Source organism: Dermacentor albipictus, chromosome 6, assembly GCF_038994185.2.
Source record: "Dermacentor albipictus isolate Rhodes 1998 colony chromosome 6, USDA_Dalb.pri_finalv2, whole genome shotgun sequence".
NCBI lineage: Eukaryota > Metazoa > Arthropoda > Arachnida > Ixodida > Ixodidae > Dermacentor > Dermacentor albipictus.
In genome coordinates, this window is record NC_091826.1 from 80,335,756 (window position 1) to 80,362,951 (window position 27,196).

The following is a 27,196-nucleotide window of genomic DNA, read 5'->3' on the forward strand; positions in this document are numbered from 1 at the left end:
TAGCATGATCAATCGGCCAAGTAGCCTCATTTTCTCACAACACCGCAGAGAAATGTGTCGCGCCAAACCAAAAACGATATTCACTTGATGACAAGTACGTAAGATCTTTCGCTTCTTCCTATAGCTGTTTTGATAAGCACAGAGCTTACTCCTTCACAGCAACTGCAGAAAAAGTGTGCTTACCACTGGTCCACTGGGAAACGAAAAAAAAATCGACCTTGCATTGTTCCCCGAGCTAGCTGTCACATCACACAGCCGCGCAGCGAGGCTTGTATCGTTTCCTCAGTTTTTCAAACATTGCCGGAACATTCGCCTGTACAGAAACAATGTTCTAAACTGCAGAGCATACGAAAACACGTGCACAGAAAGCGCCAGGAGCAGACGACGAGAATGGCAGCCGAAGCGATAAGAGCGAAAGCGCCACCTGTTGGCGCAACAACTGAAGCGACCAAATAAAGACATAATACACGGAAAAAGGAAATAGGTCAAAAGCACATTTTATTTCTACACACATTCGCATCACTTCGCGTTATTGTTATGTAGTTTCAAGAGATAGAGTCACAAATTCAAAAGGTATTGAATTTTTCTTTGGCTATACCAGTGTCATGGCGACACTTTATTTCCAATACCGAAACTAGAGTGTACTAGAGCGCGAAAGCTTCGGCGCTCTGCGCATGCGTCGTTCCTCCTCCGCTGACGCTCCTTCCGACGTTGAACCAGCAACGGGCGTGGATTCTTGTAGAGATTGTCTGTTTCACCTGGCGTAACATTTTCTCTTAAAAAAGATGACGAAACTTACTTTCGGAACGTCCCTCGCTGAAGCCGAATCGTGCCGTGCTATATACCATGCGAGAAATTTCGCAACAGTGAAAGCATCTTAAGCTGCAACGACAAACGAGGGCGACGAAAATAAAGATGCGCAGATAGTGGTGCGCGCACAACATGATCGATAAATTAGTTTGGGGATGACTCGGACGCCGTCTCATGGGGTGCCGTTCCTACATGAGGCATGTTCCGTAAGTGTCCACCTAGTGGACTGTCCATTTCGGATGCCGCTGATTGGCCGAAGCTGTACGAGCTAGAAGGAGATACGTGTCCCAGGCCAGCCAATCAGCACTTCGGCAGCAACTGAAATGGACAGTCCATTACGTGGACACTTACAGAATAATTCCTCCTCCTCCTCCCCGTCTCTGAAGAAGAAGAGGCCTTTGAAAGAATAGGTCTAGCCGTAGTACATGTTATTGTTGGAAAAAATCTCAAGTTGTGTGGTAATAGGCTTTATTATGACTTGGCTGTCACCCATCCGGTGAGCATGAGCCCTAGCGCGCCGAAGACCAAGGCGCGGGGAGCTGCGACAGCTGCACTTCCGCCGGCGATGGCGTCGCAGAGAAACATGTTGGACACGGCCGCGAAGTATTTCTTGAAGAGTGGCTTCTCCTGTTCGTACTGGTGCTTGCACGCCTTGACGCCATCGTCGACGCAGTTGAGAGAACCCTGGGCGAACCTGCGGAAAAGCGAAGAAGGGTCACCTCGTAGGACAGGGCACTAAGTACCGCCATAAGTTTTCATCCGAGAATATGCGCGCAAGTGAAAATCATTGCATCAAAAGTACCGACACCTGCTTTGACGGGGACGTACGTGTTCATTGCATGTAATTCCAGAAGTTGAACTCTGAACCTCTTATTTGCTCCGTAATTTATGCTGCTATATGTGTGACAATGCTTCAGTGACATCATACATGACATTCATCATGCTCTTGCATGTACTACAAACAACTCATCGCAAATCTCACTGTCGTTAATGAGCTTTGTATGCACTACGACTTAAGTGCACATCCCACCCACCCCGTCTCTCTCCCATGTGTAGGGTAGCAAACCGGTTGAGCTAAACTGGTTAACCTCCCTGCCTTCCCTTCTCCACTATTTAATTCCTTCCTTCGTTTGTATGCAGTTCATAGTCATCCTCAAAGATCATGTTGCTCATATGACTACAGTGTCTACACATCACATGCCACCTCACACACCTCATACATAAACTCGTCAGGTCTCAGAAGGGTTTGGGTGCGAGCTTGTTGGTACGGATCTTTCATATTTAAAACAGCGCCAAAAAACACGGACAAGGTAGAACACAGGACGAGCGCTGACACAGCGCTCATCCTGTGTCCTCCTTTATCCGTGTTTGAATGAATGATCGTCAGGTCTGCACAGAGCATTGCACAAATCTCATACATGCTCTACCCATTCTTATAGCACACCACATAAATTTCGTGCACGTCGTGAAAGTCTGCGTAGCACGTTATACAGGTCTCGCACATTTTCTACGAGAGCTCCTTCAATATGCATATCATATCGTTCATTTCCAGTCAAATCTGTGCGACATGCCTACATCTCGTTCCTTTCTCATAGAATTCTCACACAAAATTTTCAATAGGGAGGTTTTCAGGTTTCAAAAGCCTCTCACCCATGCTGGTCCGATATTTCTTGCCGAATTTAAAATTGCGTACTACGTGTATCCGAATGACAAAAAAGCATTAATGATGAAATAAATAAAAAAATCAACGATGGAGTAGGTGGCCCTCCGATGTTTTCTACTGCCAACTAAATGTGTTGCAAGAAGCACGTGGTTCTTCTAAATTCTCAATCATATTCATGTGAAATACTGTCACGAATTGCTTGAAGAGCACTTGTACGTCTGCCAACCTAGCCACATACGATGTGCTTTAGGCAGAATTCTCCATCGATATGGCGTTGTGACCTATCTCAGCGTGATGAGGGGCATGGGTATATATGAAATACCAGGGAGAGGCGTGTTTACGTGGCAGCAGAAAGTCGACAAATTGTATATAGTTAACATTTCTAACACGCGCCTTTTTAAAATAGTTTTGCTGTTTGCTTTTCCAGATGTCAAATATTCCCTGTTAAACATTACGGTTCCTACTAGGGATCACCTGACCAGACAAGCAAGCATGATAGAGGACGAAATAAAGCGAGCAGATCAGAACAGTGCTGTGACAAGATGAAATGCGAGAGCACTTTTAGCTGCGTGCTTAAAGAGTCCCTGAAAAGCATTTCGCCATGCGCTTAGACACAGAGAGTGTCTATCATGGATGCTTTCTCGCAATAATTTCGTGTCAGCGCGCTTCAGCGTTACAGGTTACAAGTGCGAATGGCTACACGATAACCTCGCCTCAAGCCACGGCGTTGCCCCTCAACTTTTACACCAGGCGGCCATCGCAAAATGCCCCGCCTCCTTCAAGCAGTGACGCAAATGTTGTCTACTTCCGGTTATAAATTGAACCGAGTATGCTGTCGTATCTCTTTCCTGCGCAGTTCTACTCGTTAATTGTGCTCACGGGGCGAAACTTGAAGACGAGCAGCGCGCGGCAGATGGAGAGGTGGTGGCACTAGGCACATTTTGTTCGCTGGCTCTTAAATCGAAGCCATTTTCTTTGCCTCTTCTTTCGACTTTCCCACTGCTGATACTGCCGCGCACACCGCGTGGGGGGGGGGGGGGGGGGAGGGGAGGGGGTCCAGAGCGTGTACGTAGATGACAGGCACCAGTAAGAGAGGACAGGCGACGGGAGAAACTCGTCTTCACCCCACCACGTCGAATGTGTACAATGCCCTCTGGAGATCCCTTGCCGTCGCCACATTTGCCGCTTGACAGCTATAATTTTCCGTGACTCCCTCGGAAGCATTGCAGAAACTGCAGCGCTTCCCTTTCTGCTAACGTGTGAGGCCAGAGGGGACGCAGATAGAACTGTAGAGAGGAGAGAAGGAGAGGGGACACGGGATAAGCTTCCTGCTACGTTCGTGCTATTTCTGAAAAACAAACGCCATGCAAATATGTCAAGCGGGCAACTTATGCTGGGCGTGATGAAGCAGATCCGCATTAATGAACGTGCATCGCAGGGTCTAGGTGACACTACGGATGTGGTCGACCGTCAAATCAACTCTTCTGTGCCCGGCGCTTTAGATTTACGGCTATGGCATTCAAGAGGTCGTGGATTTGACCCCAATCACGGCAGCCGCATTTCGATGAGGGCGAAATAGAAAACGCACGTGCACTTAGATTTGGGGCATGTTGAAGGTCACCATGGGTGTCAAAATTAATCCAGAATCCGCCACTACGGCGTGCCTCATAATCCGAGTGTGGTTTTGGCACGTTCAGCCCCATACTCCAATTGAAGTTTAATACTTCTGCCACAGTGCGATGTGCCATGCGAGGCGATGACAACGCTCAATCCTCTCAGAGGTTATAAACTATGGCGCACAACAACGCCTCAAGCAGACACCTCTCCCTGTGCGTTCTGCGTACTACGCAGACAAACAGCACTGGTGCACTCAAGTTGACGTTTCACATAAACTCACCACTCTCGTGTTAGCCTAAACATTGAAGAAATTAAGCTTTACCGTCAACATCACCGCTAATTATGGTCAATCAAAGCATCCAGCACGGACAGCTTCGCTTACATCGATTTCCACAGTGCGTGGGATCTGCATAGTTTTTTTTTACATTTTTTAATGCTACATGAAGCGAGAAAAGGCGGATGCCGCCGCGGGCGTTCACCACATTATTATACGAGCGTATATGCTATTTACAAGCTAACACGTAGCTGTTCGTGGTATTACTTCGGTTTGATAATCGCCTTGTGGCATGGAAGCATCTAATAATACTTACGTTTACGATTGGACCCATACTGCGCTTTGACGACTTATTTGTCGCCATCAACAGAAAAAGAAAGCACTGACGCAAACTTGCGAATGTGGCGAAATTGGCAATTTTTTATTATACTTTCGCTACTCCAAAATATTTAACACCATATAGTGAGAAATTACAGCTAGACAAGAACAAAACATATTAAATCGACATCGAACACGCACTTTCTGCGTGAAAAGCGGAGACGGCACCACTACACCAAAGCTCTTTTCTTTCTTTTTTCCAACATAGCTTCATGCCTAAATAGGTGTTTGTGATAACAAATCCTATAATTATATTTGTTTTAATGCACAGAGCATTCACATCACACTTTCACAGTCAATCACCTTGTACACATCAGTTACTTTCAAAACCAAAGAGACTAGGATACGATACGAAAGGGGCAATAGATCGAGAGGCAGACATCCCAGACAACGTCAGACAAACCCTCAGATTAAGTCCAATTCCACGCAACATGGATGCGAACCTACACGCAGCCAGAAGGCAGGCAAGGGCAGATTACGTGGAAGGCCACCTGGCAATACAGGAAAACACGGTGTACACGGATGCAGGGCTATACCCGTGGGACAAGCACACTAGAACACACAGAGTAGCTACGGCTGTAGTAGACTACATGGGAGAGACAATCAGCTGTGCAACCATAAGGAATTGCACGGTAGCGGAGGGGGAAGAGGTCACCATAGCGCTTGCAGCGACCGAAGGCTACCGAAGTAACAGATCACTTACCATATTAACAGACTCCAAAGCTGCATGCAGGCATTACATGCAGGGGAGAGTCTAAAGAGGCCCTGCGAATCCTCCTCGGAGCAGGAACCCTCGGGAATAATGTGAAGCACAAACTTTTCTGGATACCGGCCCATACCGGGATAGAAGGGAACGTGAGAGCAGACAGTCTAGTTCGCGAGATCACATACCGAGCTGGACAGATAGAGCCTCTCGAGAACCCTACAACGGTGGAGCCGACGTGTGCGGAAATATTAAACTACTATAGAGGGCAGAGAATCAAATATCCTCCGCCACACACACTACTTACACAACAGGAAGCAGCCGACTGGAGAAGGCTACAAACCGGAACTTTCTATAATCTACACATACTAAGTAAAATGTACCCGACACAATACGGAAACTCCTGCCCATGGTGCGGAGAAATAGCTTTACCACATAACATGGGAATGTAAGCATAACTACACATTCCATAAACATAAAAACCTGAGTGCGGAGCAATGGGAGGGCCTGCTCACCAGCAGCGAGCTCACCGCCCAAAGGGCAATCGTGCAGCACGCGTGCGAAGTGGCCAGGCTCAGTGGAGCCCTGGAATAGGGGCACACCCGTGCTGAGAAGCCAGGCAGCAAGCGCAAGACGGCTCACTGCTAAACCCCTTGATAGAACCAATAAAGTTTCTCTCTCTCTCTCTCTCAAAACCATTTCCACAAGGTATTGCATATGCCAAACGCTTAGGACAGACTACATGCAGCCCGATTAAAAAAATGGCCAGGCTTAGCTTGGTTAAGCCAAGAATGCGTTGCATATTGCGCGAGTTGGGGCCCAGCTTTTCCTCCGGCTGTCGTGACGTCACGTCACATGGTTGCGCTAAAGGTCAATGGTGGCTGCCCGGCCGCGCCCAAGGGCTGAACTAACTGAGTTATTGCAATATGCAACGCATAAAAGAAGGAAAAAAGTCTATCTGTTGAAAACCGCGTTCAGGCGGCAAGCAATGAATGCCATGTGTACTCAGGGGTAGTTCTAGCTATAAAATTATGTGTAATATATCCCTAAAGATAATGTAATATCACGATAAACGATAGCATGTTCAATTGTTTCAGCTTTGTTGCAAGGAAAGCGCCTTCGACGCGAGCGCTGTCGCTTGTCACGCTGCGCCTTAAGGCGCCGAGTCGTGCTCCCTATAAAGGGTGGCAAGAAATAGCGCCTCTTCCTCTTCACAACGTCTCTCAGTCTCTCTGACGCAACGCCTGTGGCCGAAGACCTGGACACAGTCGTCTGAAACGCTGCGCCTGCAATCGGAGACGCTGCGAGGGGTTCCGAACTGCTCCTTCAGGAAGTGGCGCTCGCATCATTGGTTGGCTGCCACATACGGGTAAAGCACGGTGGTAAAAGGAGCGCCACCTATAACACTCAGCGCAACATGACGCCACAAATAATGACCGCCATAACAAAGCATGCTAAACGCATTACTGGATAGCAACCGGGATTGGTTCTTACTATAAACTCTGTCGCTCTTACTACATTTTTGGAAGCCCGCTGCAGAGCACTTTCTACTAGCTAAACGGAGAGGCGCAAATTCACTGGCACACGCATGGTCTAATGGCACCATGCTGGTTTCTTTATTAATTTGTTTGGCTATCACCTGCGCCTAACGAAGCCCGTGACGGTGTTCAAAGAGCGTAGCTAAAAGGCATATGTTGCGAATGAAAAGAATTACTAGTGGAGATCAGCGTAAGAGTTGTGAGTAATTTTAAAGAAATATTCTGAGAAATGTTTCTTGCAGGACCATGAAGTGTATGAAGCCTGTGTACAATGAAACGCAGGCAGCGCCATGTAGACACGTTTGACTTTATTAGTGTGTTGATTTGATGACCGCGCTATCTACGCTGCATGGCTTGCGCCATTGATGATCTTACCATCCTTCCTACTTGCCAATATGCGGTCTAAGGAAGAAAGCTTCCTTTATCTGTTAGCCTTGACATTTCGTGATACTGTCAGGCGATGCAATCTTTATACTGGCGCGTACTTTATTGACACACTCAACTGTGACGCTAACTTTTAGCTAACACAGTTACAAGAAGAGTACTGTACTTACTTGCACCAGTATTCCCGAGGGTTCGTTCCAGGCTCCGGCTGTGTCGCGTTGCCCACGCACTTGTGCATGCGGTCGTTGTTCAAGCAGATCGAGATCCTCACCAGAGCTGGAATATTTTGTAAAAGAAAAATGTATCATTACATTGATGCCATACAGTATAAGCGTCGACTTCTTCTGAATCACAGGGTACGTTACTGTCCACTGATTGCTATCGCAATCGATCCTTCGCCCTTCGGGTGAAACTGCGACTTTTTTTTTCGACACACTGTAGTTTAAAAGGCCATGCAAGTAAAGTTATCCGGATATGCAAAGAACACGTTATTGGTGAGCGTATAGAATCTTTACAATTGCCGGCGATGGCTTTTCTCCGGTCGACCATTGTTACAATGTTATCGCTTCAAGCATGAGTTCATGTATCGCAATTCTCTAGAATATGGTCGTTGGATGTAAAGCGAGGGATCCTTGTCTAACCTATTCACATGTACGACGCGAGTAGTGTTGCACATTCAGGAAGGTGTGCGAGCACCAGCGATTGCGCTGGAATAAACCACGATTCGCGTATAAATAGCCGACACGCCTGACGACCCGTAGATCATACTGCGACGGTGGTCGTCGCTATCGTCGGGCTTAACGTTTCACCTGTTTTCCTGGTCAAAAGTTCGCCCAATAAAGTGTTTCGTAACACACAGACTTGCTTCTGTCCGGTTCTTCACCGTCACGACAACGGTGCATTATGGTTGCGCTGTACATCAACAGAAATTGCCACAAAACAACGCGCACAACAACTCGCAAATTGATCAAAACACATGACACACAATACGATAATTGGATCAACCACAACATGAACAGAAACAAAGGCAGACAAATAATAAATGTTCCAAGTAATTACCTGAATTGATTATTTTGTACATTTGAGTGCGCTTCATCTACCCGACAGAACAAACCTAAAATTCTATTTCAGCTTCATCCAGTGAATTTGCATCCAGTGAATGCTTAGTGGCTATGGTGTTAGGCTGCTGCGGACATTCCAGCCTCCTAATGGAACAAAAGGCTCCGGCTACTGGTGTGTTAGGTTGTGCATGTGTGTAGTAGTAATATGACTATGGAGTGGAATGTACAGAGAACAAATGGTGATGTTTTTAAGTGATATAGCAGCCTCAAAAGAGGTATTCCATTGAATACTGCGGGTAGGAGCGCTGCCCTACACGGCTATGCACGGCGATTCCTCCCGACAAACGGCTAGAATGTTTACGGTTCTTTCGGACAACAGCAAAAACTTTAATCGGACTCTTCTTGGGCCCTAATTTGTTTGTTGAAGACACAATGCCACCGGCGAGAACTTATTTATGCTGCCTTTTATGTCACCTAGATTATGGACCAGGCCTCTAGAATTCCAATGGATGATGAAAGCCGTTGTAAAGCAAAAAAACTGTTTTCTTGTGTTCGTGTGAGCTAAAAAGTGGTAGGTGACATGCAATGAAATGGTCACTATTCTAATCAGGGGCGGTAATTGATCAAGCTACCTATCCCTTTTTGGAGCAGTTACAAAAAGTTTGTCTTTCATAGCGCGCTACAGTGAGCGCTGCTCTTTTGGCATCGAAGACGCCGTAGTTTACGGATCGGCCGCCATGGCCTTCTCCTAGGCGCTGGAGGATCGAGGACTAGGCGTTGAGACGCGCATCTCAGGCCTTGGAGTTCAATTAAATCTTGGGCCCTGCGACATGGCTGTCGGTGGGCCCACCTTGGATGACGATGGAGCAACACTGACCGCTGCCACCAAGGACGCGGATGGAGCTACTACAGGGCCATTGAGTGTGACCCCTATAGACCCCTAAAACACTGGCATAGCTGCTTTGAGGTAAGTGAGAGCGCTTATTTCTTGCTTCATAGAAAGAGATCTCCTTCACCATGAGTGTGATTACTTCTTTCTCTTTCCTCCAGAAAGAACAAGATCGCTGACTAGCTTCATGGTCTCTTTTGCAGTTCGCACAATGTGGAGCAGCATTGCAGTGGTCGGAGGGGTGATCATTGGCACTGCACTGTGGACTTGATGCCTTACATTTATATGTTTGTGACGTATGCCCGAACCTCTAGAAGTTGAAGCACCGTCTCAGGTTCGGCATGTATGACTTAGCGTAGATCTTTACATACCTTTCATCGAGCGAACTAGGGAGAATCGTCGTGACAAAAGTAAGCATAACATGTTTGGTTAGAATTTGTTCGTCGGCTCTCCTAGTTGTTATTCCATGAAGTTTGGTTAAATTTATTCTTGGAAGACCTCGAGGAGCTCTTCGTCACTCAAGTTTAGGTAGCCTTCTTCAGAGATCACGCCTCTGCTCGTGTTTAGTGATCGGCGTGGTGCGATGATGACTCTGATGTCACCATTGCTGGTGAGGCCTGATAGCTTTCGCGATTGTTCTTTCTTTCTGAGTTCAAAAAGAATGTCTACGTTTGTCATCTTAGAGGCTTTGTATTCTTCTCCTATTTTTTCTTTGAGGCATTTTGCCACCAAGAAAGGGGAGAGCTTTCCCACTGGGGTGGTTCCTTCGCTATCTAAAGCATGATAACTTAAGGTACCTGGGTTTACTCAGAATGTGAATTCAACAGGTACTTCGGTGCGGCCTTTTTCCGGAGGCTAATCTGAGAGAGGGGGGGGGGGGGATTCTTTTCCCATTATATGCTTCCAATATTCGGCGGGGGTGGTAGCCACCTACCACCGAGCACTACAATGGGACGCTACAAGGTTTGGAGGATACCTGCCGACGCCACCTTTGCACCACCGCTATAACGTAATATATATACCGAAGACTGGATATACAATACAAGGTCAATTCTTGCCACCTGGAAATACGGGAATGATGAGAAACGAATAGAAAACTGGAAAGCAGGATGTGAAATACAGAAATAAAAGAGAAAAAAGCAGCCATGCATGGCTTTGTAAAAGCCACGCACGGTTAAGCGCGAGGGAGTCCAACTCTCGTGTGCTCGGGCCCACGGTGTTGCAACACACCAAACGCCTGCTGACGCAGACGCCCCTGCGAGGCCGGTGCTTTGTCACCGGCGATGTTCGTGTTTTCTTTGATCGTCCCTGGTCTCTTGGGGCTCAAGTTGAACGCGCAGTTAATTGCACCTACGTTTTATTTAGCTTCGTAGTTGACTCGATGTGGTTATTACTAATAGAGAGCCCAGGCCCGTGTTCGCCTTAGTCTCGTTCGTTTTCTATCCCGCGTAGCACAATATGACAGACGCCATGCGGTGCGAATGTTCATGATGAGGCACCCGGCTAAAAGCATGTCGACAAGACGTGTCAAGTGGGGTCTTAACGCACCTGATCGAAGAACAAGAAACGAAGAAATGGAAAAGGACGAATGGCTGGGAAAAATGCTTTTTTTAGGTGCACCGTAGAAAATTCGGCCCATGAGAAGCAGCCTCTCGTATAAACGCTTTCGTGAATTCCTCCTTGCTGAGTCGGCGGAAGATCTTAAGCGGCAGTTATTGAGAAATGGAGCCGTGAAACGCACCTTCTGTATCTCACGACGCGCCGTACAAAATATTGGACTGTGACGTACAGAATATTGTACTGTGAACAATTTTTGAAATTTGGTACGTACTAACCAATGTTTTTATTCCATCAACTATAACATGTTTCGAGCTCGCCGATGATTTGCTTATGCTGGAATTTGATAACAAGGAGGCATTCACTTTTGCAGGCATCAATCAGTAATAATACGCTTTGCAACTTTGCCTGCCTAGTTTTTCTCTAAAGAATTACAAAAGCCGCTGTCATGTGCGCACCTCGTCATTGGAGGAAAGAGTTCACGAAGACACATTGACTGGTCGCGCTGCCTCTCTGAAACCTAAATACCGGACGAACCATGTAAATAACAATTCTGAATGTTTGATCAACCCACTCAGACCTACGCTACGTCCGTCCGCTACGCCCGTCCACGTCCCGCCCTTCACTTAATATCGTCTGTGTAAAACTGAGCGCAATATAACCATGAACCATTCAGACCGAATTTATCAATATTGCTCCGATGTACGTATCAGTGAGAAGAAAGCAGGTGGTAAGCGCTAAATCTCTTTCACTAAAGTCGTAAGTGACATGTTGTGCACCTGCATTGTACCTGTAGTGTATAACACGTTTAATGTCACTTCATAATGCCCTCGTCTGTCGTGACGTTTTGTATATTTTTACTGCACCTGCAGTGTTTCTCTTCTTTTTTTAATTAATAATGCGCCAAATTACATTGCGTCTTCTTATAACGCGCCTTTTTGCCCCCAGATATGTGATACATTTTCATGTTACTCATGTTAAAAGAAGTAGCCGGCAACATCTGCTGGTATGGACATGTCCCTATTTTTTCATGTTAAGGAAAAAAAAAAGAACGCTGTACACTACAAAGTCTTGTGCAGTATCGTGACTAAGATGTTCCTCTCAGTTCCAATAAATGGTGTCCGAAACATGGCAGCCATGACGTCCCCACCACTTTTTAACCACTCGCAGTGCGGCAAGCTCATGGCCTTCTATATCAGTTTATGTTGCTTATGATTGGAGCTGGGCAGGAGGGGGCGCTTTGCATGTCTATTTTTTGCCCTATAGCCCTGTTGCAGGTGGCCGTTCGTAATGCAGGGTTCCTTACCTTGGAGAGATTCTGCTTTGCAAACGATGTCTCTGGTGGCCCTGTAACCCTCTTCAGACCGCGTGAACTGGTCCCTGAAGCTTTGGGGGCAATGGGCGATGCTGAGCTGACAAGTTGACTCTGGCGTGAAGAAGCTGTTAAGAAGAACCACGAAAGAGAGCAAGAAAACACCTGAGGTGAGAAGCAATGAAGTGCACAGTTCCTTACATATACGGCAATTAGGTGAGGAGGCCTAGTGAACTGTAAAGTTTTCTGAAGGCAGAGCTGTCATATAAAGTCCGCGTTTGGCATCCTGCAATTCCTATCGTAAAATAGCTGTTTTGCTGATTTCTTCTGCCCTGTCAACAGTTTGAGCAAGGCAATATGCTTGAAGCACGCAAAATATAGTTCCAATCCACAGATGTTCGCTTTCTTAATTTTGCACCCAAGTTGCAAAAAAAAAGAAATAAAGGCTCTGGCAGAACCGATCTCACAGTAACTGTCGAGGTTACTGCGATTAGCATTGACGCAATGTAGAGAGACACCGTACTGCTGAATTATTTAGGAATTGCAGTGGTCATTCTGAGATTTCTACTGCTTCTGGTACATGCGGTGTACACCGTTTCCAGGATGGGCCCCCTAGGATATGACACTCGTTCGCTAAGACCAGCCATGATCACGGCACGACGACGACTGTATGATGACGATGGAATGACGTTGATGGAATGATGTTGATGGAATGATGTTGATGGAACGATGTTGATGGAATGGCGAAGGTAGTATGACGGAGATGGCATGCCGGCCGTTGAATGACGATTCTGAAGTTACGGTGATATATGGCGACCACAGCGTGACGGCGACCGCATGAATACAACGGTATGACGACTAGCTTATGACGAGGATGTCGTGACGACTGTACGACAGTAACGGAGCGAGGACGGGGGTACGATGCGAATCTGATGAAGAATCTGGAACGATGACGATGGAATTCGTGAATACGACGGCGTCACAAAGACGGTACGATAACGAATGCATGACGATGACTGTACGACGAAGACGCAATTAGAACGATGGCCCTGCAATAGCGGAGTAATCTTGATCGAATGGCGACAGAATGATTATGATGGAATGACGTCGATGAAACAACGAAGGCGGTATAACGATGAAGCAATGACGAAAATGGGATGCCGTTTCTCGAATGATCACGATGATGCGATAACAGCGTGATGACGATGGCATGCAGACAATGGGATGACGATGGCTGTATGACACCTATGACGTGATGAGAGTAAGATGAGGAAGCTCGAAGACAACGATGGAATGACCACAACTGTGTCACGACCACGAGTATACATGCCTAGTGGCTCAAGCTAGTAGACAATTTGAATCAGTGGGTCGGCGTAGGAGGCTAGGTAGGTACACTGTCTGACGTAGGCAAAGAATGTTAATCGCATTAAAAAAGAATTTCCTGAGGAATCGCGCCGAACGTTTCTGGCTTGTATGTTTCTAATTACTTCTGTTGCCAGTCATTTATTGAACATTTACAACAATTTATTTAGAATTTTTTCGACCGCGTTCCTTAACCAGTGGTCCTAACGTAATGACTATAGAGGCCGAATTATAGGCAAATGCCTATTTCTTCCCGCCCATCAGGGCCGTCCCGTTTTGTTGTAAGAGCACGAAATATGAGTTAGGGAGTGCTGCAGCACTGACGCTATTTTGGCTTCAATGCCTATTTCTCCCCTTCCTGCCTATCTATTCCTATTTTTGCTTTTAGCTGCTGAAAACACTTCTCGGGCGCGTTTTCTGCTTTGAAAGCACATGGAGTTATTTTTTCCACAAGAGCTGGAAACATGGGCAGATGTTGTTGCAAATGGCAACACGTCTGGCACTGTGACCCAGCAAATGATTGCTTGCGTAGTCAACATCAGTTGAGCTTTTTACGGCCCCCCACCATCGGCCTGACTCCAATTAGTAATGCCAAAAACCACGAAATGTCTCCTACTTCCGCAGCCGGCACGCAACTCCGTGGTACATACTGCAGGATTTGAGAAAGAGGGGGGGGGGGGGCAGCATTTCAAGAAAAGTGTACTGGAGACTGCAGCTTATAAATATTCTTGACTGTACAGTGCACTGTGTGTGCGTTAGGCGGAAGCATGCAGAGTCCGCTGGCAGCACTGCAGACTGCAGTTATCCGGTCCCTTTTATTCAGCGCCTCTCCTCCATTGTGGTAGCACAGACACAACCGGCCAAAGGCGGTTTATAATAAAGCAATAAACATGTCCACTCACCTCTCGCCCCTCCCCCAACCCCCGCTTATTTCATTTAAATAAGTATTAGTAAAGAGGTGCGTGCTTCTTTGCTTTACTGTCTTGAAAAACAAAAGAGAGAGAGAAACACTGCGCGATGAACAATCACGGCGATGTGCGAAATTCGGTTAAGCAAAAGTGCTTGTGAGCAGTTCACCAGTAGTGACAGAACTATACCACACCACGCAACAAGTTTAATGTTTCCAACTTGTGTTGTAACAGCTGTCCAAAAAGTTTGAGTAAAATGGAAATCTCTTCTCAGAAAAATTTAAGGAATTACATTAAATTATCTGGTCTTGCGTGACAAAATACCATGGTACGATCATGAAGCGCACCGTAGTGTAAGATTCCGGATTAGTTACGACCACCTGGGGTTCATTAACGTGCGCCCAATGCACGACAAACGGGCAGTTGTATTTCGCCTCCGCCGAAATGAGGCCGCCGCGGCCGCGATTTGGTGGCGCGCCTTCGGGCTTAGCAGCGCAACGACAAAGCCACTAAAGCCCCAAGAGCTTTTTTTTTTTACTTCAGTATGCTTGACCACTTTGCACCCTGGGATTTTTTAGTGTTCGGCTGTCATCATCATCATCATCATCAGCCAGGCTACGCCCACAGCAGGGCAAATGCCTCTGCCATACTTCTCCAACTACCCCGTCATGTGCTAATTGTGGCCATGTTGTCCCTGAAAACTTCTTAATCTCATCCTCCCCCCTAACTTTCTGCCGCCCCCTGCTAGGCTTCCCTTCCCTGGAATCCAGTCCGTAACCCTTAATGACCATTGGTTCTCTTCCGTCCTCATTACATGCCCTGCCCATGCCGATTTCTTTTTCTTGATTTCAATTAAGATGTCATTAACTCGCGTCTGTTCGCTCACCCAATCTGCCCGTTTCTTATCCCTTGACTTAACGTGAGTTCCTTTAGTCTCTCGTAAACTAACGCCATGTTTTTGGAATTGTTGATCTCACCATGAAGTTACCACAGTGCTGCCTGCGAGTCACAAAGGATGACCCATTGTTTCCCTTTCTCCATTGAATTTACGTATCGCAACAAAGACAATATTGCAAAACACTCTGCGGTAGCCTATGATGCCGTGCGAGTCAGTTTAAATGTCTACATTCGGTTCCATTCTGGAATGACAAAAATAGCGGTAGAAGGATTTGTTTGACAAGAAACATCTGTGTGCGTTTGAATACAACCAGGGTATCGAAAGTACATCTGGTATAACACTAGTTGTTGTGCTGCTAGCATAAACACGTATAGTTTGCGAATAATCCATAGATTGTGGTACCACGAAAAAACGCACATATTATTGAGCGCATATAATTTGCTTCACCAGTGTAGTGCAAAAAAAAATGTCATCTGTCGCATACCTGCAGGCAGAAATGTAAGAAGTCTCGTTGTAGCTCCCATCCGCGTTTGGGAGCAGCTCTTGTCGAAACAGCACCGAGCTGTACTCCCGGTAGCAAATGAACACGTGACCAGCATTGCACACTCCAGGCTCTGGTGGACCTACGAGAACGGCAAAAGGAACATACTGAGGAAAGGGAAGAGAGAAAAACTAAACGCATCCCGCGTGCTGTGGCGGGTATCTGTTTAAGTGAGTCTATCTTCAAGATTTGAGAGGAACGCTGTTTTTGTTTAGCGACTATTCGCAATACAAGCCGCACGACGAAATTGTACAATTTTTACTGAGAAACGCCTCACTCAACGCAAATGTGTGGCGCCCCAACACCGCAGACACTGTCTGACCGAAACCGTGAGTCTCTCGCACACGCTCTAACCACATAACTGAACTCGACCTGCGCGGTGTATTTCTCCAAGTATTTTCAATGCCGGTAAAAACTCAGCGATAAAATGAAGGACAAAGATAGTAGTGCACGATCTTCAAAAAAATGAATTAGTACAACGTTCTGTGTGCATTGAAAGCAAATAAACAAGGCCGCGTATCAGAACGTCTGCATCAAAATTTTCTTTGCGTTGATCCTATAGGAAACTGGTTTGGAAACAAGAAACAATTTAGGCCTCCATTTTCACCAGATGTGCATGAAGTTGTTGCAACACTTAGTTCTACTAGGAAGCTGGAAAACATTGCGCAGAACGACTTTATGTAAACGACGTCCACCTGTGCGCCCACCGATGTGGACATTTGTCAACATTTTTTTAAAAGAAAACAAACGGTACTTCCAAGCAAACTGAAAGCCCGTCCGTTGCTGTTTACAAGTCTGCGCTACCTTACGTATGAGCTTGGGCCCAATAGGGCGAAGCTAAACGGCCTGATGTCATCGCAACATGGCCACTTGGAGCGTGAACACGTTTTACGTCAAACGCCTACGAGATCATCCCCGTTACACTTTTCACACGAGTCATTTATCAAATAAATGCATCAGAATGTGTTCTTGAAAGCACAGAGTCAAACACTAATGGTTTGTTGGGTGGATAGAGCAATTGTGCTATTTTTCGACTACCAAGTGAATGTCTGTGTCCGCGACGGCGTACATGAGTGCTCTAGAGCAGCGCCTCTGAATTTGATTTTGGTGTGCATATAGCGGACAGGTTGCTCACCTTGCTGCTAAATGGAGCCAGAGACTGCGATGAATGCGATAATCCAAAGGTACTCCCCACCCCGAAAAATAATGCTGATCCCGAATATAATAACCAGAACGTCTAAGGCCCAACAATTACCTACGAGAAATCACATAAAGACCACTGCACGAAGCCATAACCCTGGTTGCTCCAAAACGACTCCACAACTTCGCATTACACATTCTATGTTGGACATCTCTTCATTTCGTTTGATCGCATTTGTGTTGTACACTTTCACGCGAAGTGATGGTTATGATAATAATGATGACGGTAATAATAAAGAGTAAGCCCTATTGCGTTTCTCTTTGAAAGCTCTTTCATCTAAGGTAGCAAAAGAGAACGTATTTGAATGACACTGCGGGAAATGAAGAAATTTGTGGGCAAAAACATGAATTTACTCTCATCTACTACTTTAGAAAACGCGTGTTCCCGTGGGTGGACACATTGATTTCCGTTTGAGCTAAAAGCATGTAGAGAATGATGTTACATGCGGCATGAATGATCGAAAGGGTACGCGGATGCTCACCTTCGCGATACGGGGGCGGATAACATGCACTGGCGCGCAAAAGCAGGTAAACAAGGTGTAACCGCTGGAGCGCGAAGAGTTTACGGATCTCCGCGCGAGCGGTTCAGCAGCGGAATTCGAGGCTGGCGGCTCATTCATTCAACCGTGCGCAGTTCCGGCTGATCTGCGAGCTCTGTCTTTAGATACATGGCGAAACGCCACGGCCCTATCTATAAAACACAATGGACATGATTTTTTTTTTGCCACCGCTGGCAACGGCTCTCATTATTATCTTGTAAGTTACCGCATAATATTATTATACATGCAAAATTCGTGAGAAACAACCTAAATAGTGGAGTTTTCAGTGACTCCAAGGCCCAAGTTGCTTCCTTTCCGCGTTACGCCGTGGACCCTACGAACAAATTGTTCAAGGAATCCGGGAGCACCTACATCGCCTCGTCAAGCAAGGACAGGAACATTTAAGTGGCTCCTTAGATGATATCACACTGAGGCGCAATGGGCAACGAACATGCTGGGGAAGCTGCCCGACCTGCTGATGAAGAGGGCGTGCAGGAATCCATTCCGCTGTCAAGAATAGATGCAGCAACGAAACTTCGAGTGCTTGCGAATGATGCCACACAATCCTTTTGGAACACATCTAGTTTCAGCACTCTGCATCGACTGGACCCTTGTCGGGTTTCTAATAGTGTTTTAACTGTGACTAACTGTGTTTTCAAGCATACTGTTATTGTAATTCCCATTTATACACCTTCCTGAGAGGCGGTCCCAGAGCCCAAGGCTGCACGGGAACCACCAGCCTTGTGCTCTGGGACTTCCTTCTGTAAACTTACCCATGAATTTTTTTATTCGTGCAATAAACACTGATTGATTGATTGATTGATTGATTGATTGATTGATTGATTGATTGATTGATTGATTGATTGATTGATTGATTGATTGATTGATTGATTCTTACATCAATCTGTCTATCCATCTATATATCTATGCATATGTCTGTCTGTCTGTCTGTCTGTCTGTCTGTCTGTCTGTCTGTCTGTCTGTCTGTCTGTCTGTCTGTCTGTCTGTCTGTCTGTCTGTCTGTCTGTCTGTCTGTCTGTCTGTCTGTCTGTCTGTCTGTCTGTCTGTCTGTCTGTCTGTCTGTCTGTCTGTCTGTCTGTCTGTCTGTCTGTCTGTCTGTCTGTCTGTCTGTCTGTCTGTCTGTCTGTCTGTCTGTCTGTCTGTCTGTCTGTCTGTCTGTCTGTCTGTCTGTCTGTCTGTCTGTCTGTCTGTCTGTCTGTCTGTCTGTCTGTCTGTCTGTCTGTCTGTCTGTCTGTCTGTCTGTCTGTCTGTCTGTCTGTCTGTCTGTCTGTCTGTCTGTCTGTCTGTCTGTCTGTCTGTCTGTCTGTCTGTCTGTCTGTCTGTCTGTCTGTCTGTCTGTCTGTCTGTCTGTCTGTCTGTCTGTCTGTCTGTCTGTCTGTCTGTCTGTCTGTCTGTCTGTCTGTCTGTCTGTCTGTCTGTCTGTCTGTCTGTCTGTCTGTCTGTCTGTCTGTCTGTCTGTCTGTCTGTCTGTCTGTCTGTCTGTCTGTCTGTCTGTCTGTCTGTCTGTCTGTCTGTCTGTCTGTCTGTCTGTCTGTCTGTCTGTCTGTCTGTCTGTCTGTCTGTCTGTCTGTCTGTCTGTCTGTCTGTCTGTCTGTCTGTCTGTCTGTCTGTCTGTCTGTCTGTCTGTCTGTCTGTCTGTCTGTCTGTCTGTCTGTCTGTCTGTCTGTCTGTCTGTCTGTCTGTCTGTCTGTCTGTCTGTCTGTCTGTCTGTCTGTCTGTCTGTCTGTCTGTCTGTCTGTCTGTCTGTCTGTCTGTCTGTCTGTCTGTCTGTCTGTCTGTCTGTCTGTCTGTCTGTCTGTCTGTCTGTCTGTCTGTCTGTCTGTCTGTCTGTCTGTCTGTCTGTCTGTCTGTCTGTCTGTCTGTCTGTCTGTCTGTCTGTCTGTCTGTCTGTCTGTCTGTCTGTCTGTCTGTCTGTCTGTCTGTCTGTCTGTCTGTCTGTCTGTCTGTCTGTCTGTCTGTCTGTCTGTCTGTCTGTCTGTCTGTCTGTCTGTCTGTCTGTCTGTCTGTCTGTCTGTCTGTCTGTCTGTCTGTCTGTCTGTCTGTCTGTCTGTCTGTCTGTCTGTCTGTCTGTCTGTCTGTCTGTCTGTCTGTCTGTCTGTCTGTCTGTCTGTCTGTCTGTCTGTCTGTCTGTCTGTCTGTCTGTCTGTCTGTCTGTCTGTCTGTCTGTCTGTCTGTCTGTCTGTCTGTCTGTCTGTCTGTCTGTCTGTCTGTCTGTCTGTCTGTCTGTCTGTCTGTCTGTCTGTCTGTCTGTCTGTCTGTCTGTCTGTCTGTCTGTCTGTCTGTCTGTCTGTCTGTCTGTCTGTCTGTCTGTCTGTCTGTCTGTCTGTCTGTCTGTCTGTCTGTCTGTCTGTCTGTCTGTCTGTCTGTCTGTCTGTCTGTCTGTCTGTCTGTCTGTCTGTCTGTCTGTCTGTCTGTCTGTCTGTCTGTCTGTCTGTCTGTCTGTCTGTCTGTCTGTCTGTCTGTCTGTCTGTCTGTCTGTCTGTCTGTCTGTCTGTCTGTCTGTCTGTCTGTCTGTCTGTCTGTCTGTCTGTCTGTCTGTCTGTCTGTCTGTCTGTCTGTCTGTCTGTCTGTCTGTCTGTCTGTCTGTCTGTCTGTCTGTCTGTCTGTCTGTCTGTCTGTCTGTCTGTCTGTCTGTCTGTCTGTCTGTCTGTCTGTCTGTCTGTCTGTCTGTCTGTCTGTCTGTCTGTCTGTCTGTCTGTCTGTCTGTCTGTCTGTCTGTCTGTCTGTCTGTCTGTCTGTCTGTCTGTCTGTCTGTCTGTCTGTCTGTCTGTCTGTCTGTCTGTCTGTCTGTCTGTCTGTCTGTCTGTCTGTCTGTCTGTCTGTCTGTCTGTCTGTCTGTCTGTCTGTCTGTCTGTCTGTCTGTCTGTCTGTCTGTCTGTCTGTCTGTCTGTCTGTCTGTCTGTCTGTCTGTCTGTCTGTCTGTCTGTCTGTCTGTCTGTCTGTCTGTCTGTCTGTCTGTCTGTCTGTCTGTCTGTCTGTCTGTCTGTCTGTCTGTCTGTCTGTCTGTCTGTCTGTCTGTCTGTCTGTCTGTCTGTCTGTCTGTCTGTCTGTCTGTCTGTCTGTCTGTCTGTCTGTCTGTCTGTCTGTCTGTCTGTCTGTCTGTCTGTCTGTCTGTCTGTGTTTATATGTAACCATGTTCCCACCTACCTGTGTCACTGGGAATTTCGTGGTGGGTAGAACATCGGGCTGCTGTACTGAGGTAACAGAGTTCGACAACAACCATCGGAGCAGTTTGGGTCACTGAGTATGGGACAGTGTTTACATACGCGCCGCTCTTCAACGAACCTCTTACACGCCGACATCGGTCACTGTAGACGCAGGTCTAGGTAGGTACCGCTGTTTGAAGAAACTCTTTCGCGCCAACTTGGAGCATTGGCTATGCGCCACTCTCGTCTGTGCTGGTCTCCAATGAACCTCTTCGATGAACCTGTTTGATGATTTGACATCTGGTGAAATCTCGCTGCCTCCTCAACGTGTCATAGCTTTGGCACAAGTTTATGAGCTCTGCTATGGTACGCGGACTCGGGGCAATCAATACGTGAAAAAATGTCATCAACGATAACCTCCAATAGGTGCCTTGCCTTTTTATTTTCGGGCATAGAATCGTCCGCATGTCTGCACAGGTCCAGGACTTCTTGAACATAGCAGTTATCTTTCAACCAACTGTTGCGGTCACTCTCTCAATCACCGCTCAGCGCACAACTTGCGGACGGTGGGGCGACCGAAAACTTCAGCGAAGCTGGTCTGAACGCTGACCAGTACCGAAAGTCGGCTTCGTGGTTTTTATACCAGAGGTGAGCCACACCCGCAGGGTGGAAGATGGCGTTACTTAACTTGGAGGTACCATGCCATCGATTGTGCAAGCTCACCCGTTAGTATGCAGACAGCCAGTCGTTGCCGTCCTTCTCAACCGAACCGCTGAACAGTGCAAAATCTCTGTGTCGAAGAGCGCCGCGGATGGTGTCGGTGACGTCTGCTGGATAGATTCAGGCACGACGTGGTGGCAGAGTCCAAGACCGGAGTTTCAGGGTGGAAATTTTCTTCAAGACCCGAAACGTCAACCCGTTTAATAAGTATGCATTCAAAAGTTCAGCAGGTAGCGTCAAGTGTATGCGGGCAGTCAAGCATCGCAGAGCAGGAACAGCTAGAAGCCCGAGCGTCTCACACTCGCGCCAAGCATTGGCAATCTGGCTGACTCAGTGGCTGCCCTGCAGGCATCGAGTAGACGATTTGGCTGGCCTTGTTCATGCACTCTTCTCATTCATTACAGTTTCTTTGATTGTATCTAACCGTTCATGCCTCCTACCTCGGTCATTGGGTAGTCAGTGGTCGAATGTTTAGCGCATCCTTATTAGATCCCCGAAATTTATCCGATAAACGGAATCGACTCCACATCATAAGGTTTCCACAAGGACAACAACGGGACGTATTAGTAGGCTGCGCCACAATTGCACTGAGTATGTATCGCTTTTTAGGGGACGCCTTTCACGCCAGCGCCTTAGCGAGATGCGCCATGAGTGCACTAGGTATGTACCGCTATACGCTTCAATAAACCTCTCGCGAACTTGGGTCACTGAGTTTGTGCCATTGAGTGTGCTGCAAGCCAGGGAATAATTCTCAGCGTTCGAAAGACGAGAAGCGGTGCGCCAGGCTTCTCCTCTCGGAGGCCAAGCGTGAACTTCTCGGCAGTGCCACCAGATGGGGCAGCGCCTACAGAAAGCAGCGCCATAGAGGAGCCTGGTTGCAGCATGACACGTTTCTCAGCATTCGCATGCACCGGCGCGCCACACACGTCGTAAACCACGCGCAAGCTTTGTGGCGGCAGCGCCATATGGCACAAAGTGTTCTTAGAGGTGTCCCGCTGCTGTACACACCTCATACATAGCTCGTTCAGACGGTGGCAATGCGGTGTGCCGCTATAATGACTCCATGCTAACGTATTACCGTCGGCAGTCATCGCATGATGAGTTCTGCGGAAATTTATTTTCGTGTCTTTGCTTTATCTCTCCGCTATTCTTTCCGTCTTTCATTTCCCTTTCCCTTTCCCCCAGTACAAGGTAGCAAACCAGAAGGTCTTCATGTTAACTTCCTTGCTTTTCCAAGATATTTAGCTATCTCTCTCTCTGTTAAATCGTGAGACTCGTTACATTACTCAGCCTTACGTTGCTCAACATTACTAGCCCCTGAGACTCCTCGCACATTGTCAAATATACTGGCTTCGGCTTTTCTCAACCTAACTAGGAAGCGATTATGTGAAATATTAGTTCCGGATACAATTGTATGAAAGCCGTTTATCGTACTTTCAGCGTCACCTTTCGGGGATATTGTCAGTAATTTGATCCAAGCCATCGCGTCGTTATAGACGCCGAAAAGATCTCGTGAAGTTGATTTTGAGCAGCGCAAGATGACGTAAGAATGCATAATGCACCATCAACGTCCCAATCCACGACACGATGTTGCTCACTGTCACAGGCCGCAACGAAAAGCGGCTTTTACAAGAAACACGTGGAGAAGCTTATTTTCTCCACATACGTGAAAATCCCCCCTTTAGCCCCTAATCTCGGCCCTGAACATCTTTTTTTAATGCGATCAGAATTTCAAACCAAGAAAGAAACAGTTAAGCTTCTCATATATGGCTTCCTTGGCTTCATTGTTTGTTGATTTTATACGGTTCATACTAAAATCGAACCCTTCCTGTCCCCCTGATTGCTATGCATCATTGTATTATAACATTGCAGTAGGACAGGTTCAGTTAAACACGCCACGCTGGCTCGGTGGATACGGCGTTGTGCAGCTGAGAACGAGGTCCCCGGTTCGATTCTCGGTTTCGGCGGCTGCGTCCAAAATTACAGGATTGTCGCCCGCAGCTTTTAACGTTGGAAAACCGACCTCTTTTACACTGTGTACAGTATAAGAGCCATCTGACTAGCGCAGCATTTTGTACCTTAAGGCCGCTTATTGTTGAGGAAGGGGGCTTGCGTTGAGGTGAAGCAAAACGTGCACTTTACTCAAGACCTAACTGCAATAAGCCTTCCTCTCTAAGAATAAGCAGCTGCGCAGTGATTTTCAGCGCACGGGCGATACCACGTGCCTCAGCGGCTTTCTTATACTTTCCTTCAAATCAACACAAATTGAATGACTGACGGGAACCAACATCCGGAAGAAGTCCTTGCGGCTGAGAGTTGCCGTAGTTTATAACTGCGGAAAACTTTAGACTACCTGTAGCTTGTACATCGTGCTCCAAACAGTAAGTCTACGCTTATTTCGGCACGTAAGTCTACACGTATTACAATGGCCGTAGTTTATAACTGCGGATTACTTTAGACTACCTGCAGCTGGGTACAACGCGCTCCAAAAAGTAAGTCTGTATACGCGTATTCCGGCACATAAGTCTACGCGTATTACGATGGTCATTAGATGCGACTGTGGATGGGATCCACGGCTACAAATTAATATTACTGCGTGCAAGTAACCGGCTGCTCTGCTAAGAAAAAGAAAGAAACCTCTAGTATCTGCTGCCTTCGCGTGATACGGCATTCTACGAGTATACGCTCGCGCAACTCACCTTGAGCGACAGCCAGCAGGGCATGCAGCGCGAGGGCGCACGCGAAGAGCGTCGTCGATGCGTACGATTCCATGGTTCAGATGCGACGACGGCTCTGCGCACGCACTGATACGTTCACTTAAACTATCACCCGGACGCGTCCCGGAGCGTCAATATATGTGCGACACTGCCGGCGCCGGTGGCGTCGACATAGAGGTGCCGTTTCCTGTGTCGTCCGTGGTGACGTCACAGGTCGTCGACGGCAGCACGCAGACGTATGCGATCGTGGCAACGTCGTTTCTGTAGGAGTATCACATCTTGTCTCATACCGCGTATTTATCTTTCCGCTGCTGCAGCCTGCAATCCTGAATACCCACAAGCCTGCAATATTTGAGTATGTGCGTGTGCGTACACCTTCGCCGTTGGGGAATGGGAGCTCATGAGGTGTGTGTTGCGTCAGCTTTCACCTCATAGTTTCGCTTCGCGGCCCCCATAATTGTTCCGAGCCTGACTCTGACTTTCACATGTCGCGTAGTCTTGGCATGTACGATCGCACGTTCATCCCGTTCGTTTATATATCGCATACGCGATTCGTTATTTATAATAAACACAGCTGTCATGCACGCCTTTGTGTCACAGTTGCAGCGTTTGACGAGGATGTTGACCGTATGTTGTGCATTCGCACACGCTTTACATTCTCCCAAAGACTGCCTTAAGCAACACTTCAAACGTGCGTCACGGCACGCGCCTTGAGCTGCGAGTGCGTCCTTGACGCTTCCGGTACTCCTGCGAAATATTAAGGCCTCAACGAAGTTGCAAATCATACCGTCGGTTCGCGGGCGTTCGTATTTTACTTCTCGCTCCTCACTTTATTACGTCCTCCATCGCGTGTTTCTTCTGTAGTAGCATTCCAAGCCTGTTAGGAAGATAACCTCTTCCGGTAAAAGCTGCCTTTCTTCTTTTTTTACTCATTTTCGTTTTTAGCAGCATGTCATGTCTACAAAGATGCTGAACTCTGCAGTTTCCGTCGAAACCATTAGATCTCGCTCTAGCTTTCTGTCCAGGCTGTTCGTGAGTGTTAGGCTGAAATTTATCGCGCTCCCCTTACCTCGAAAGGTAGCGTGTCGACGCGGAGCGAAAGTACACGACAGGAAATGTACGCAGGAAATCAGTGGAATTGGTCAGAGCCGTCGCGGACGTGACTATGTGCGTAACGGCAGGAAGAGGTGGATGAAATCTGAGGATGCGTTCTTACGCTGTCAAAAATCCTTTCTTCTTTTTTTTTTGCTGCGTACTTCATTCGGAAACTAAATGAAATAAGATAAGCATAAACGTCTCCACCTACGTATTTATCTCGAACAGAACCGACACACATTCTAAGATAATCTGCCTGAGGAGAGGGAAATCATAGCAACAAGCGGAACTTGCACCATGCATTTGGATGACACAGGGAGGGAAGGGCTCATATTGCAAAGAATGTAGAAAAAAGAAGTATATACTCTACAGGAAATTTGCAAATTGCTCATTTTGCAGAAGTTTTGTTACACTGTATAATGATATGTCTGCACAGCCTCCATTGTTTCGCGTTGCTACGTTCTGGCATTCACCTTGTAACTGGATAGCTTCTCCTAGCTAAAGCTTTTTTTCGTGCGAATCGCAATTAAGCAGCAATCTAATTCGGTTACTGGAAGACAAAGCAACGATTAAGTTTTGTTAAGGTATTGCCACCGCTGAAACGCGTCATGTATAAGGCGTGAGTGTAGCCGGGCTCCTTTGATTTAAGTACATCCCCTTTGCAAGAAGCGGGGACACATAGTCACCTGGCCTGCTTGATTTAATCAGGTATGCTATGCATGTTTTTCTGTCTGGCATATTTGTACACATCTCCTTAATCTTTATTTTTTTTCCCTTCAAAATCTAGCTTGTACCGCTAGCTATGCCTGCAAGAGATCCGGTCGTACCAATCTCTTCCCTTCTTTTTTTCCACCAATACTTTAAACGTCGCTTGCTTATCTCGACTGCATACAGGGTGACACTTCCGTCCACGTTAAACCCAAACGCTTCTTGAAGGCGTACACTACCTAAGGTTCTCACTCGGTGAATCCCTTCGCATTGCATGTGCTGAGTGGCCTCCGGATTTTCTGGTGCATGTCTCGTCTGTTTAAGCATGCCTCCTCTAGTTCCGAATATTTGCTCCGGTATGGGAGGGCTTTTCGCCGTCCATAACAGCGCAATGTTTAGCTTTCTCCAAGAAGTTGTTCGCGAGCACATTGCGACTGACGCCTATATATAGGCGACAACTGCTTCTGCGAAATGCCGAGATTTTGCGCATTGCGTTAGTTACTGCATTGATTTACTCACAAAGTATTCTGCATGACTCTATCATAATACATATTCGCGTGGTTTTCTCCTAAAGAACAACGCCGCGATCTTCAGTGAATGAGTAAAGGCAAGGACCAAAAAACCAAGACTGAAGAAGGACACAAACGACAGGACCAACGCCAGTCCTTCTTCAGTCCTGGTCTTTTGCATCTTGCCTTTACTCATTCAAGCATGAACCAAGTAGCCCAAGAAAGAATTTTTCTTGAGCATATATATCTTCAGTGAGTATCCGAAGCGGCCGACAGACTTAACCGGGCTTCTTTGGAGCAATATCCGGAGCAAATTACCAATACGACACAATTACCTCCTCATCCTTCTGCACAAACTAGAATCTTATATGGAATTTCTGGTCCACCTTTGCAATTAGTTCGTCACTACCTAACAGACCGACCACGAATAGTCCAAGTGAATAGTTCCTTATCTTCACCAAAATTAATAATAGAAGCGTCCCTCAGGCATCAATTAATAATTTGCCATAAATATTAACGCACACCCATTGCAGTGTCTTCTCTATGCTGATGACACAACCATTTTCGCATCCGACAGAAGTTCCCTCACACTACATAACAACTGAACCATGATCTCGCTGATTTGAATCATGGGCATAAAAAATTC

The 27,196-nt window shown here is 46.9% G+C and overlaps 1 protein-coding gene across 1 annotated transcript; it reads right to left on the reverse strand.

Annotated features, from left to right (window-relative positions):
- Nucleotides 1-1,257: 1,257 nt before the first annotated feature.
- LOC139046931 (uncharacterized) lies at nt 1,258-24,361 on the reverse strand. The gene is made up of 5 exons (XM_070520861.1): nt 24,221-24,361; nt 15,839-15,977; nt 12,181-12,314; nt 7,538-7,643; nt 1,258-1,504 (listed from the first exon to the last, which is right to left on the reverse strand). Exons 1-5 carry the CDS (start codon nt 24,291-24,293, stop codon nt 1,282-1,284), a joined length of 675 nt encoding a protein of 224 aa, XP_070376962.1. The 5' UTR covers nt 24,294-24,361; the 3' UTR covers nt 1,258-1,281.
- Between the last annotated feature and the right edge of the window lie 2,835 nt (nt 24,362-27,196).